The sequence below is a fragment of the Sarcophilus harrisii genome, chromosome 2 (genome assembly GCF_902635505.1).
Source record: "Sarcophilus harrisii chromosome 2, mSarHar1.11, whole genome shotgun sequence".
NCBI classification, from domain to species: Eukaryota; Metazoa; Chordata; class Mammalia; order Dasyuromorphia; family Dasyuridae; genus Sarcophilus; species Sarcophilus harrisii.
In genome coordinates this window covers 8,818,517-8,832,849 of record NC_045427.1, presented here as the reverse complement: position 1 = coordinate 8,832,849, position 14,333 = coordinate 8,818,517, and the positions used below count along the sequence as shown (strand labels likewise).

Sequence of the window (14,333 nt, the reverse complement as noted above, 5' to 3'; positions counted from 1 at the left end):
CTTTGCTTGAGGTAGGTGCTGTGTACGTTGCCCATCTTACAGATGAGGAAGCTGAGATTTGGGGAGGTTGTAGAGGTAGAAAGTGTCTGAGACAGGATTCGAACCCAGCTCCAGGCCTATCTACTCTGCAGGGAGTAGAGGTACTGAACTTGGTAACAGAGAGAATCAGGAAAGAGAAACAAGAAAGTCAGAAAATTGCTTCAATGTAGTGGTAAAGGCCGTGCGTGCCAGTGTCGGTGTATCTGGCTGCCGTGGTTCTATCGGTTTGTATGGAGGTGGGGTTGATGCTACCTGAGGGCGACAAGCGGGACTTTCTTTGGGACAATGGCAAGGAGAAGCCGCTTGGCAAGAAGGGATCAGAGGGCAGTCTGCTCGGAGGGAGGCTCCTGGCCCCTGAGGGTGAAAGTTATAGAAAAGCTGGCAGGAATGGTGCAGGCCGCCCGGAGTGGTGCAGGTGACCTAAAGTGACGTGGGTGGCCTGGGGAATGGTGCAGGTGGCCCAGAATGGTGCAGGCAGCCCGGAATGGTGCAGATGGCCTGGAGTGGTACAGGTGACCTAAAGTGACGTGAGTGGCCTGGGGAGTGGTGCAGGTGGCCCAGAGTGGTACAGGTGGCCCGGAGTGGTGCAGGCGGCCCAGAGTGGTGCAGGCAGCCCAGAGTGGTGCAGGTGACCTAAAGTGACGTGGGTGGCCTGGAGTGACGCAGGTGGCTCAGGAATGGTACGGGTGGCCCAGGGAATGGTGCAGGCGGCCCGGGTGGCCTGGGAAGTGGCCCAGGTGGCCCATAGTGGCCCAGGTGGCCCGGGGAGTGGTGCAGGTGGCTTGGTCACTGTCGTGGGGACGCACAGTCCAGGATGGGGGGGAGCCACTGCTTCCAAGCTCGGGGATTGTGAGTTTCCTGGAAACGCCATTCCAAAGCCCGTTCAAGGACTCCTCTGTCCGTCTGCCGTTTGGGATCATTCAAGCCTTCACTCCTCTTGGTGAAGACAGGAGTTGATGCCGTTCTGGAAACAAGTTACAAGTTGGCGGTTTGTTCATTAAGAGGGCAGGGGGAGGGGGCATTTAAAAGCTTTGCGCTTAATGCAGCTGCTCCTGGATCCTCGTCTCCTGAAGAAATGACAGGTTCACGTAACAGATTAAAAGAGGTGTTGGAGGCTTCCCCTAATTGCCTGGCTTGACTGACAGAACACCCCCTGAAGTCCTATAATTGAGCAAACAGCTCATCACCGTCCAAATAAATTAAAATGCCAGGAAAATGTGCACTGTGACAAGTTCTAACTTAGCTGCTGTTAGATGTGAAGTCTGAGCCCAGAGATTTGCACACAGCAGGATTCTTCCTGAGGGTGGCCAACTTGGTATACAGTAGGTGTTTAATGAATACCTATTGAGTGAGTTGAGTGACCTTCATGGGATCTTACGGCTCGAAGGTATCTCAGAGAGTTTCCGGGCCAATTCCTCTCTCTGCAGTGATGTAATTCAGCCCAAGAAATATTTATTAATCACCTTTTGTGTATGGAATACGATAAACAGTGCCCAGATGTTGGGAAAGCCACCTCTTTATATAAATTTATACACACATACACACACACACACACACACACACATACATATAATTTACATTTATATAAATAAGTAGTTCCTGCATGGAGCAAGGGCACAGACTCAGCTCCTGTGGTCCTACAAAATGTGGGAGCTGGGAAGTAACTGCGGGGTCATCTGATTGGATCTCATTTTGCAGGTGGGGGAAACTAAGGCTCAGAGCAGGGTAGTGACTTTGCCCAGCTAGGAAGTGGCCAAGCTTAGTCTGGGTTGTCTAGATGGAGAAGGACCTGTCCAGAGTCACCCAGACCATTGCCCTCCCTCCTTTAGAAATGAGGAGACTGAGGCCTTGAGGGGGTATGGGAGGCGGCTGGAAGCAGGGTGTGCCCTGAGGCGTCCATCTGTCCCACCACCAGCGTCACTGCCCGGCTTCCAACGGTGTCACCACCACATCCACATTCTCCTTCAGGACGAGTCCCTCTGGCCATCTGGGGAGCCCGATTCTGTGGGGACGGGCGGCCTCTCGGACTGGGCTCGGCTAGCAGACAAGCCGATGTTGAAGTGCCTCAGGCCAGCAGGGTCGCTGATTCTGCAAGCAATAATGAAGCGCCAGCTGGAGACACCAAGACATGGCCTCTTCCTTCCAGGGGATGTCACTCTGTATGTCGGTGTGAGGGGACGGGGAAGGGGGGCACCAAGTGGCCGATACCGAGGCTTCTGATGGAAAAGCAAGATGGGGCTGCCCGGGGAGAGGACCCCCGCAGTGCACACATGCACATACATATATTCACATGCACTCTCATTCAGTTACACACACTGACATGCACAGTACGTACACATACTGACACACATTGCATTGACATGCAATATACAGTCACATGCACATCTGCACATGATATATACATATACTCACCCCACATTCCTTACATGTGAGCATACACATTAACGCACAGCTGTTCACACAATTTATACATGTGTACATGTTCACACAACACACATTCACACATACACTAACACACATTTACACACACAACACGCACACGTGCACGTTCATATACACTCATACACATTCATAGTGCAACAATATATATCTATACACTTGTACATGTGCATATACTCATGCATATATGCATTTGGCATAAACACACATTCATATGTGCATATACACATTCACACTCATACAGATGCACACAAATATACATATTCACACATCCTTGCATATACATTCATGCAGATTCTCATGCATCACATTCACACATGTTCATGCACATTCACACACATACACACACATGTACACATTTACACACATACGTGACCTGTGGAAGTTCGATCCTAGAGAAGAGAAAACTGAGAGGCTCGAGGGCCAGACATAAAAGCCATCCTGTGGAGGCGATGAGAGGACCTGGGTCTTCATGATCAGAAGCAAGATCCGTGAGCCACGGGGGCGCCTTTGGGCTCCTCCCCATTGGGAATTCTCAGCAGATGAGGGGAAATGTGGATTTTAGTCAGGAGAAGAGGGCCGGCCCAGAGTGGGCTGACTGCCTCGGGAAGACTAGAAGGAGCCTCGCTGGGGACGCTGGAGCCTGGGGTGGCCAGGGTGGCTCCCTCAGGTTGCCTGCCTTCCCTTCCTGCTTTAGTTGTTTCCTATCTGGGTGACTGAACATATCCCTTCTTTTAGCCTCAGTTTTCTCGTTTGTAAATTAAAAAAAAAAATCTGCACAGGAAGAGTAGCGCTGCTACGGTTTTAAGCATTATAGGAGTTAAAACTATTCCGTGAAACACTTTGCAGATCTTAAAAAAAACCAAGCTGATCGTGTCCCTATGTTGGGCTTGAAGTTCATTAATCCTGCGGGCTCTTTTTCAGATGATTCTGTGCTATTATTTCTCTATCTTGTTGGCTTCTTGAATCCAATTGTGACCACTAGCATCTGTCCCCATTCACGCTCCTCTTTTTGTCTGTCAAAACCTCCGCCACCCTCTGATTGCCTCAGTTTCCTCATCTGTAAAACAGGTTTATGACCAACCCCTATCTCTCATGATATAACCAAGATAAAGCTGTTAGTTAAGGGCTTTGGAAACCTTAACCTGCTATTTGGAGGCTAGCTATGATTGAGTGACCCAGGTAGAATTTGAATCCGTGTCATCCTGGATTTCCTTGTTGCGTGTCGTCTAGACCCTTCTCCAAGCCAGCATCGAGCAGCTTTGGGCTCCGAGGTGCCATAGTTGTTGGGAGGCAGGTTGGAGCTTGGCTGTCTAGAGTGGGAGGCTGGTCTGGGGACCTTGGAGGTCTCTCTGAGGTGATGTGGTTCCTGCTCAGTGGTTAGTGTTAGCCTCCTTCCGTTGGAGCCCATAAACTGGCTGTAAACTCTCTGCTTAATGGGTGGTGATGGGAGCTGGTCTAGAGAGATGAATGGTGGGAAGATGGCCCCTCCCCACCGCTCCCCGGCTGTGATCTCATGAGCGGGAATGGGCTGAGGGTCCCCCGGGGCCCCACTGGATGGATAGCCCCACGCTTCCCCATTGGTTTGGAGCTGGGGCCCCCGCCGTTGCTGCCGGAAGCACGGGCTCATGGGCATCTGCACTCTTCCAGGATGAAGGATGAGACATCCTCCAGTGACGAGGATTCGGTCGGGGCCAAGCAGTCCGGTGCCAGCCTCCACGCGCTGATGTCCAACGTGAGCTACAAGAAGACTCTGCGCCTCACCTCTGACCAGCTCGTGAGTCTGCCCGTGTTTTCTCTTGTCTGTGTGGGTTAGGAGTAGGATTGGTGCAACACGCCTGCATGCATGGGCAGGCAGCAGTGACACACATGTACGCACAATGCAGCTCACAATGCATATACTGCACACATGTACATACACCCACATACATGTACGCACACAGCCCCACATGCATGCATACATGTACACAACACATGGCACACATGTATATGGACTCACATGTATGCACACACATAGCCCTATCCAATGCATGCACATGCATACGTGCATGCAACATTCACCTCACAATGCATGCACACAGACCCACATGCCCCACACAATGCATACACACACACACACACACACTATACAATGTGCACAGATCCAATGCATGCATGCACAGTCCCACACAGTGCATGCACACATGTACATGCACACATGCATGCTCTCACAGATCACAGTGCATGCAGCAATGCATGCACTTACATGCACACACATACATCTCACAATGCATACACACACCGACATAGACCCACATACACTACATAATGCACACACATGCAAGCCGCCCCAAATGATGACCACACATACATGTACACACACGCACACATGTATGAATGTAGTATCACATGCATGCCGTGCATGCACACACTCCATCATACAATACATGCGTGTACATGCACACACAACACAAATACACATACCACAGAATGAATGCACACATACACATGCACTACACACACATCCATGCACACGTGCGCATGCATCTCCCCCTCCCCCCCAAATCTCCTGGCAGGCATTCTGAGAAGCTCGAGTCCCCTTTTCAGAAGCGGGGAGTTAAGTGCAAAAAGAAAATACAGGGTTACAAAAAAAAGGAAATCAATTAGCCAGCAAGCATTTATTGAGCCCCAGCTGTGTGCCCATACTGTGCTAAGCACTAGGTATCCAAAGAAAGCCAGTAGCCAGGAACGCCTGCTGGCTTTCAAGGAGCTCATCCTCAAATAGGGGAGACCCAGAAAGAAACTGGACAAACCATATAGAGGACAAACAAGAAATAACCACCAGAGGGAAGACGCCACGATGAAGAGGGACTGAGATTTTAGCTGGGATCTGGAGGAAGCCGGGGAAACCAGGAAGTGGAGACGAGGAGGGGAGCACTACGGGCCTTGGGGATGAAGAAAGATGGAGGTCTGGGGTCCACAGAGTGGCATGTGTAAGCCACAGCCAGGAGGATGGTCTGCCTCTTCCTCTAAATATAAAAGCAAGCCAAGTCCATAGACCCCAAGTTCAGAACCTGTTTGTGTGTGTATGTGTCTTTGACACAGAGAGAAGAGACAGGCAGAGAGAGAGACAGAGACAGAGAGAGAGAAGAGAAGAGGAGAGAAGAGGGGGAGAGAGGGAGGGAAGAGAGGACAGAGTCAAAATTCCAATGGAAGGGAACTCACTTTGAGGACAGATGGTCTGAGCCTCTCCCTGATCTAGTAATAATCCCCTCTAGGAGATTTGAATACTTTCCCCTCCCTCTCGGGTGGCCCCCCTCTCAGTAGAAGTGGCCCGGGGTCTTCACTAGAAGAATTCTGGTGTTTCTCCCTCTGTCCCCCCTTTCTTCCCCGAGGTAACTCATTCATCTTGTAATCCGTTTTGATCTGTCCAGTGCTTCCTCACAATCCTGTTCTCAGCTGGGGCTTTGTAGCTGCAGCCTCCATGCCTTTTCCTGGCTGTCGCCCTCCCTCTCTCCCATCTCTCAGTGATTGTTTCCTTCAGGTGTCACCTTCTCCATGCGGCCTCAGCCGTGGATGCCTTCCTGTCACAATCCCCTTGCATCTGCTTTGGACCTAAGTAACTATATAGGATAATGACAGCTGTCCAGCACGCCAGCCATCACCTGTCACACATCACAGCTCAATTTTCCATCTTGACCAAGGGCTTTCTCTGTGTGCTCTTGCCCGTGGCCTTGGGGGCTCATGGGTTGTGTGATCCTTGGAGTCTGCCCGACTCAGTGAAACTCTAACCCTCAGGCAACAGATTGGGTAGAGTGGACTTTAGTCAGGAAGAGTTCAAATTCTGCCTGAGTTTGTTGTGTGATCACAGGTGAGCCTTGTAATGTCTCTGGGGCGAGCTGGACTCAGCAGTCTCTTAGGCCCCTTCTAGCTCTTATATCTCTGATCCTGTGTGAGAGCTTGGAAACTTCCTTGGCCTCAGAGACATTCATTACTGTAAGAGCTACTGTTTATATTTTGCTTTCAGGCTTGTCACTGTCTGTGTTTGAATCTTGCCTCTAGAGCTTTTTTAAAATTAGATTTTATTGTTTTGTTTTTTTTAAAGATTTTTTTAGATTTTTTGTTTTAACATCACCATCGGTTCCTAATAAACGTATCCTTCCTCCTACTAGAGAGGCTCTTTTTATTATGAAAAATAAGGGAGGGGCAGTTATTATTGTCATTTCATAGATGTGGAAACTAGAGCAGACAGAAGTTTAGTAATTTGCTAAGGATCATAGAATCATAACGAAAAGGATTTGAACATCTGGCATACATGTTTTGTTTTTTTTAAAGATTTTTTTAGATTTTTTGTTTTAATCACCTTTCCTAATGTATTCCTCTCAGAGAGCTCTTTTTATCATGAAGAATAAGGCAGGGACAATTATTATCGTCATTTCACAGAAGTGGAAACTGAGGCAGATGGAAGTTCAGTAATTTGCTAAGGATCATAGATCGAAAGGATTTGAATCTGGCAACAAAGGTCCTTAATAAATGCTTGTGGGAAGATTGACGGATAACAATATCCCTGGTGTTTTTCAGAAAAGCTTTTTTAAAAGTAGATTTTTTGGATACTTTTTGTTTTAATTTCACCTTAATTTCCTAATGTATTCCTTCTCCCAGAGAGCTCTTTTTATCATGAAGAATAAGGCAGGGACAAATTATTATCGTCATTTCACAGAAGTGGAAACTGAGGCAGATGGAAGTTCAGTAATTTGCTAAGGATCATAAGCATCTGAGACAGGATTTGAATGTCTGGCACACAGTAGGTCCTTAATAAATGCTTGTAGGATGATTGATTGATGGATAAACACGTCCTTGGTGTTTTTCAGAAAAGCTTAAAGTTGAAGAATGGCCCCAATGACGTAGTTTTCAGTGTCACGACCCAGTACCAGGGCACCTGCCGCTGCGAAGGCACCATCTACCTCTGGAACTGGGATGACAAAGTGATCATTTCTGACATTGATGGAACCATTACACGGTACGGCCACAAAAGCCCGTGCTTGCATTCCGAGGTAGGGCCCGGGGGCTGCCCATCCCTCTCAGTGTGTCCTGGGGGTCGGGCCCGGAGATTTCTCGAAGGAGCCCCCTCTTCAGAGTCACTTGCTACTGGCTGCTCCCTCTCAGGACACTCTCGGGAGTGGATACTCCTCGCTTGTAACAGGATGTGTGTTGGATCATTGTAGTCTTATGGTTAGAAGCTTGGGGGAGTAAGGAGGTGGGATCTTGGTGACCTGTGCTGGAGAGGCGGAGCTCTTTCCAGGTGAGTGCCCATTGGACAGCATTCTCCTCTCACTTTTTCCTTGACGCTCTCTTTTTTCTCTTCCCTTAGATCCGATACGTTAGGGCATATTTTGCCCACGCTTGGCAAGGACTGGACTCACCAAGGAATTGCAAAGCTGTATCATAAAGTCAGTCAGTAAGTGTTCAAGGTTCTTTTCCTTTTTCCCTCCTTGATGTCAGCACATAACTGCTTAGCTAATGTTCTCTGTGTGTTGTCTCTTTTTAACAAAATTAATTTCTTTTTCAATTAATAGTCATTTATTTTCTCTTCCACAATGAAAAGAGAAAAACTAAAACCCTTGGCATAAATATGGACAGTCAAGCAAAACAGACTCCTGCCTTATCTACATGAAAATTGTGGGGTCTTTTTTTTTTTTTTTTTTTGCAAAGCATTTGGGGTTAAATCCAAGGTCACATAGCTAGGAAGTCTCGAGTGTCTGAGGCCGGATTTAAACTCAGATCCTCCTGACTTCTGAGCTGATGCTCTCTCCACTGCGTCTTCTGGCTGCCCCTGGTCTCTTTCTTAATAATAGTCATAACTAACATTCCCATAGCGCCTTCCTATCGCTTCCATCCGTTGCTCCTCATGGCAGAGGTGGGGGCAGCTTCGGCCTGCTTCGTCAGGCATCTCCCGGGATTACGGTTGGCCGGTGGCTTTGGTCGCGGTCTTGTCTTACCGAGTTGTTTGTCCTCACGATTCTTCTGTGACTCTGTGCGCTGTCCCGTCTCTGCTTGCATCAGTTCTGACCGAAACCATTCTAGGGGTCATTTCTGACAGGAAAATAGCGTCTGGTGTATCCAGATCCCGCTCAGGCATTTCCCAGCCGATGGGCTCAGTTTCCAATGGTTTTTGCCATGACAAAAAGTCGCCATCTAATGCAATCCAATTAATATTTATTAAGCACCTACTATGTGTCAAGCACCTACTATGTGCCAGGCACCATAGTAATTGCTGTGAAAGTTAATAAAAAGAAGGGTGTGTGTGTGTGTGTGTGTGTACATTTAGGTGTATGTCTGTGTTTGTATATATACTACACATGCGTGTGTACATGGATATACACGTGTATATAGGTATATATGTAACATAAATATGAATCTATGTGTATATATATGCATGTGATAGGTCTCTGAGTATATAGACATTTGTACGTATATACATCTATATGTAAGTATGTATGTATCGCTCTCTCCCTCTCTCTTTGTGTCTCTGTCTTTCTGTCTCTCTTTCCCCTCCTTCCCTTCCTTTCTCTCTCCCTCCTTCCCTCCCCCCTCCTTCTCTCCCTCCCTCCTTCCTTCCGTCCATCTCTCCGTATACACACACAGAGTCCAACAGAACACTTCCTGCCACCAGGGGGAGGGGGCTTTTGCGGGTTAGTGCAGAGGTATAGCATATAAATGGAGGAGCCCATCGATGGGGAGGAGGGCTATCCACCCTCGGGGACCAGGAGTCTCACGGCGCTGAATTTTGAAGGATGGAGGCTGTGGGAGAAAGCTCTTCTGCTGCTTCCACCCCATTCCCTTTGAAATAGCTCCGGGGAGACAGTGGGGACACGGGCCATGGCGGCTGTCCCCGGGGGGCTGGGAGATGTGACCGTCCCCGTCTCTCCCTCTGCAGAAATGGCTACAAGTTCCTCTACTGCTCGGCCAGGGCCATCGGCATGGCGGACATGACGAGGGGCTACCTGCACTGGGTAAACGAGCGGGGGACCGTGCTGCCCCAGGGCCCCTTGCTGCTCAGCCCCAGCAGCCTGTTCTCCGCCTTGCACAGGTGAGTGAGCCCCTGGCCGGAGGGGGTCCCTGGAGGGAGTGAGGACCCTCCCCCGCAGGGTGAGGGCTGGGGCAAATGGAGGCCCGCCTCCCAGCATCCTCCCGCCTCCCAGCGTTCTCCCGCCTCTCCCCCCAGGATCTGTATTTGAGTCCTGGCTCCAAGGGCCAGCCCTCACAGCCCGGAGAAAGGCCTTTCAGAGGGTGCTCAGTTTTCCCACTGTAGAGCAAGGAGGGCTGGGGTCCAGGGGGTCCTTGTAGATATTGATGCTGGTGGCTCACGGGACAGACTTCTGTTTGGTCTGGCCCCGGCCTTAGGAGACCTGCCAGTTCACCTGTGGGGTGATCTGTAAGAGGTGCCCGGGCACCCTAAGGCTTTCTGGGTGGTGATTGTCCTCAGGCCCTTCACAAAATGAGAGGATACAGGTGCCCGAGCAGTCTGGGAGGCCAGGACAGGAGGGGGCTCGTCTTGTGTCCTCGGTGTGCAGCTGAGCAGAGGCATGAGAGGTGGAGTGACTTAGTCTTGGTCACTAAGCTCATATTTCATGACTTGAACCCAGGTCTCTGAGCCTGCTCAACGATTACCCCAAACAAGTGACATCAGTAATTTCTGACTGTATGCAGTATTCCATACCGGAGCCCCCCACCTACACAAAAAATTCTGTTAACTTGAATTGGCCTAGAGGGGAGAGGGGCTGTCCTGCAGGGATTGTAAGCTCTCCGAGGACAGGGCTTGTCTTCTGTCTTCTTTAGTGTGGCATACAGCAGGAGCATAATAAGCGTGTATAGTACTGGAGGTCTTGGATCTGAGGCTGATAACTGCCCCTGGGAGGTCAGGGCGGAGGGCTGACGTTTGGGGCCAGAGCTTGTACACAGACACCGTTCCTGGGCCTCTGGGGCGCTGGGAGGCCCTCCCCTCTGTGTGGCCCGAGCTGGTCTGGTCCCCGGTCAGCAGGAGGCTGGGTGGCTCAGGAGCTCTCGCTGTGGGTTCTCTTCCCAGAGAGGTCATTGAGAAGAAGCCCGAGAAGTTTAAGGTGCAGTGCTTGACGGACATCAAAAACCTGTTTCTCCCTAACACGGAACCGTTCTATGCTGCTTTTGGAAACCGGCCCGCTGTGAGTATCCGGGTCACCTCTGGGGGCTCTGGGATCACGAGGGTCTTCTTGGGGAGGGCACGGAGCCGGGGGGTGCTTAGTGGGTGGCAAGTGTCCAAGGTGGGATCGGAACTTGGTCCCTGGGGAAGGCTTTTCTGATTTAATGACTCTGTGACCGACTGACAGGGTGCTCAGTAACCACTTGTGGTCTGACTGACAGAGCGGGTGCCTGGTGACCGCTCGGTGACCGACTGACAGAGCGGGTGCCCGGTGACCGCTCGGTGACTGACCGGCAGGCAGAGTGGAGTTTGCTTCGTTGTCTAACGGGGTTCCCTTTGACCTTGAATTTGTGGTTTAGGATGTATACTCATATAAGCAAGTGGGCGTGACCCTGAATCGGATCTTTACCGTCAATCCCAAAGGAGAACTGGTCCAAGAACACGCCAAGACCAACATTTCCTCGTAAGTGGTGCCCCTTTCTGTCCCCGGGCAGGGTGTTGTCGGGGGGGGCTCCCTGGTCACAGCTGCTAAGCCTAGAGAATATTGGGGTCCTGCCCAGAAGTCCTGGGGACCCTGAGCTCGAGCAGCTGTCTCTGAAGTGCTGCCAGAACCGAGACTGGGCATGGGAGGAGGGGCCTCAGCTGGGCTGGGAGAGCCTGGAACGCTGGCGCTGGAAGGGTCCGATCTCACTTGGTGGACCAGAGTGTAGAGGAGTCCAGAGGGGGCTGGCCATGGTCCTGAACAAGGGAGGGCGTACATCTGGGAGGGGAGCGTCCAGAGGAGGGCAGCTCGGATAAGCCCAGGTTGGATGGCCACAGTCTGCTTGGTGCAGAACCAGCACCGGTGGGCCCGGTGTCAGGCAGGTGGGAGAGTCCCAGGCCAGGGAACTGGCTGCTTGGTGGGCTCCCCGCCATGGGCTCTTCAAGGCTTGCAGATAGAGGGGAGTGCAGGAAAGCCGAGGAGGGGAGGGAGTGTTGGCCGGCCCACACAATCAGGAGCCCGGTGGGAAGGGTTCAAAAGCCCTCCAGAGCATTTCCTGTTTGGTCCATGGAGTTTTTGTGAGGAAATCATGGAACCCACAACCCCCTCCCCAAATAACATGGGGGAGAACCCAACAACCTCTCCTCCCCAAATAAATGGGGGAGAGCCCTGTCTTCTGAGGTCACTGTAAGTGTGATTAAGGAAGGAGAGCACTTAATGTAAGTATCTTCTCTCTTGTGAATGGAGTTTACAATAATTCTGGGATGAATTACTGAACTGTGGGACCTCCCATCCCTTCCTAGGGCCTCCGTTCCTCTGTGAAGGGCGCAGGCGGGCATGGGGGAGTCTCTGTGATTAGTGGCCTCTGGAACGCTCAGGGCTGGGAGCATCCTTCCTGTCTGGGTAATTGGTCCCAATGAGCTCGGTGTTGTCGGGGCTGACGTCTGCCTGATCCTGAAGCTGTACCCTCAGCAGTGCTCTCTCTTACTCAGCCTGAGGGAGCCATGATCCCCATTTCATGGGTGGGAATACTGTGGAGAGTTTCCCTGAGGTCTCCTAGCTAGAAAAGACCAGGGGTAGGATCTGAACTCGGATCTCCTTGAAGCCGAGCCCAGTGTTCTTGGGACCCCAGTGTCCCTGCTCTTAAGCTGGACCTCATGTAACTTTCTCATCAGTTGAGTAATTGAGGGCATCTACAGTGGCTGGATTTGGAACCAGGAGAACCCAAGTTCAAATTTAGCCTCAAACTCAGCCTCAAACTGGCCCTAGATGTGTCATCCCGGCTCATTTGGAATCCCCCTCCCCCCAGCCTCCTCCTCCTCTATGAAATGGGTGTCAGACAGCACCTCCCTCCGGGGCCGCCCTGGGGATCCAGTAAGGGACCATGTGTAAAGCGCCGCAGGGTGGGAGGGGTTTCCGCTGTCGTCGGTAATGGTCGCCCTCCGCTCTCTTGCAGCTACGTGAGACTCTGCGAGGTGGTCGACCACGTTTTCCCCTTACTGAAAAGAAGCCATTCTTCGGACTTCCCCTGCTCGGACACTTTCAGTAACTTCACTTTTTGGAGAGAGCCCTTGCCCCCCTTTGAGAACCAGGATATCCATTCGGCCTCTGCTAACACGTACTGACAGCTTGGGACATCGGCGCAAAGGACTGGCTCCCCCCGATTAAAGGATAGGCTTTGTGAAGAGTTCGGCTGCGGCCCGGGGCCTTGTGTTCGTTCGCTTCCAAAGAAATTAGAAACGCTTCCCCCCGTTTTCCCCATTTCCCCTTGAACCTTCACCTCGGAGTCACTTAGGAAAGACCGATTTTGAGAGTTGGGGGTGGAAAGGATTCCCTGTTGGTCGGCCCCATCCAGGGACAAGGGCACAGGGCCATACGCTGCCGGGCCAGCCTGGGTCTTTGCACTATGCGGGCCGGCGAAACCAAAGTCTGACTTGCCGGAAGGCGCTGGGTTGTTTGTTGTTTTGTTTTGGTTTTGTGGCAGACCTTGGTTATTCAGCAAAGTCTTACGAGCTGGGCACAACGTTTCAGGGCAGCCTGGATGGCACCCGGCTTCGCTGAGCCAAAGGGGAGCTTGCTGTCTTGGAGGAGGCCTCCGGGGAGTCCTGCCCTCCTGCTGGGAAAGGCCCCGGGCTTCAGGAAGTTCTCTGGGCTGTGTCTGTATTTTTTCTGGGCCTGATTTTAATTCTCATGCTTGTGTTCTGTGAAAGATAATCCGATTCTCGGGTACGCGCGGTACTTGGCACCGTGCTTGTTATTTTTCTGGCCCCTCCCCACTAGTGCCAGGGAATGTGTGGGCGGTGGCTGCCCGTGCCCTCTGAAGGTCACGAGACACCCCGACCCCGGGGCTGGGATTCCCACGTGCAATATTCCCCCGCTCGCTCGGTCTGTGCGGACCCTGGGGAAAGGGCCTCGAGCCGGATGGATGCCAGAAGAGGGGACGCTCATCCTCCCACGCTGTCCAAGGGAGCCCGCTTTGAAGACCCCGGAGAACATTAAATCTGCGTTTTGTACGTGGGGTTTGCGACATCTCCTCCTCTTCATTGTGTCAGCGAGCTGGCTGGATTCTCTGGGCCGGCGAGCGTCTGGGATTCGTCGACAGTGATGAGATTGTAAAAAGTCCCAGCCGGGCAGCCGTTGTCCGGCTTTCTATGCAAAGAGCCATCGCCTCTAGAATTTCACAGCGACATGGCTTATCTTAAGAAACCCTTCCCCCCCGCCCCCTCAGTTTGGGGCCTCCCCGAGGAACAGTTGGTTCCAATCGGATCCCGTTTCAGATCTGGAGCTCTTTGATCGTGGCGAGGAGGCGGCCATTGCTGTTCATCCTGCTGGCTCGCTGGGAAGAGGGATCGGGGAGGGGAGGCCTGCTGTGGTGACAAGACCGAGCTGCCTAGTTTTGTTTTTTAAAGAGAGTTTTCCTTGGGTAGCTGGGAATGCTTTCCTATTTCACTTGCACTATTAAGAGATGGTTGAATGAAGTTTTATTCTTTCTGTGAAAGAAAGTCCATGGAAAATCCTCCACTCTGGTGGTTTCTCTCCCAGAAAGAACCCCCATTTCCCCGCCAGGAGTGCTCTGCACGGAGACCCAGATCCTTACAAACACCGACCAAATGCACATACACAGACAGGCACTTCAACGCCCGATTCTTCATTAGCCACTCTTGGGGTCCTAGGAGACTTCTGGAGTCCGGGCTGGGGGGCAGAGCTTTCAAGGAT

General features: G+C 51.5%; 1 protein-coding gene across 7 annotated transcripts in view; it reads left to right on the top strand.

Moving 5' to 3' along the window:
* LPIN1 (lipin 1) overlaps nt 1–14,088 on the top strand; it is a 67,292-nt gene extending 53,204 nt beyond the window's left edge. For 6 of the 7 annotated variants that reach the window (XM_031949620.1, XM_031949619.1, XM_031949622.1 and 3 more), the window contains 7 exons: nt 4,129–4,255; nt 7,329–7,477; nt 7,829–7,915; nt 9,395–9,547; nt 10,544–10,658; nt 10,996–11,099; nt 12,574–14,088. In XM_031949620.1, coding sequence (XP_031805480.1) covers nt 4,129–4,255; nt 7,329–7,477; nt 7,829–7,915; nt 9,395–9,547; nt 10,544–10,658; nt 10,996–11,099; nt 12,574–12,742 — 904 coding nt within the window. In that variant the 3' untranslated portion in view covers nt 12,743–14,088. Of the gene's footprint in view, nt 1–4,128; nt 4,256–7,328; nt 7,478–7,828; nt 7,916–9,394; nt 9,548–10,543; nt 10,659–10,995; nt 11,100–12,573 lie in introns of those variants that run through there. The other variant, XM_031949625.1, reaches the window with a different exon arrangement.
* The last annotated feature ends 245 nt before the right edge of the window (nt 14,089–14,333 follow it).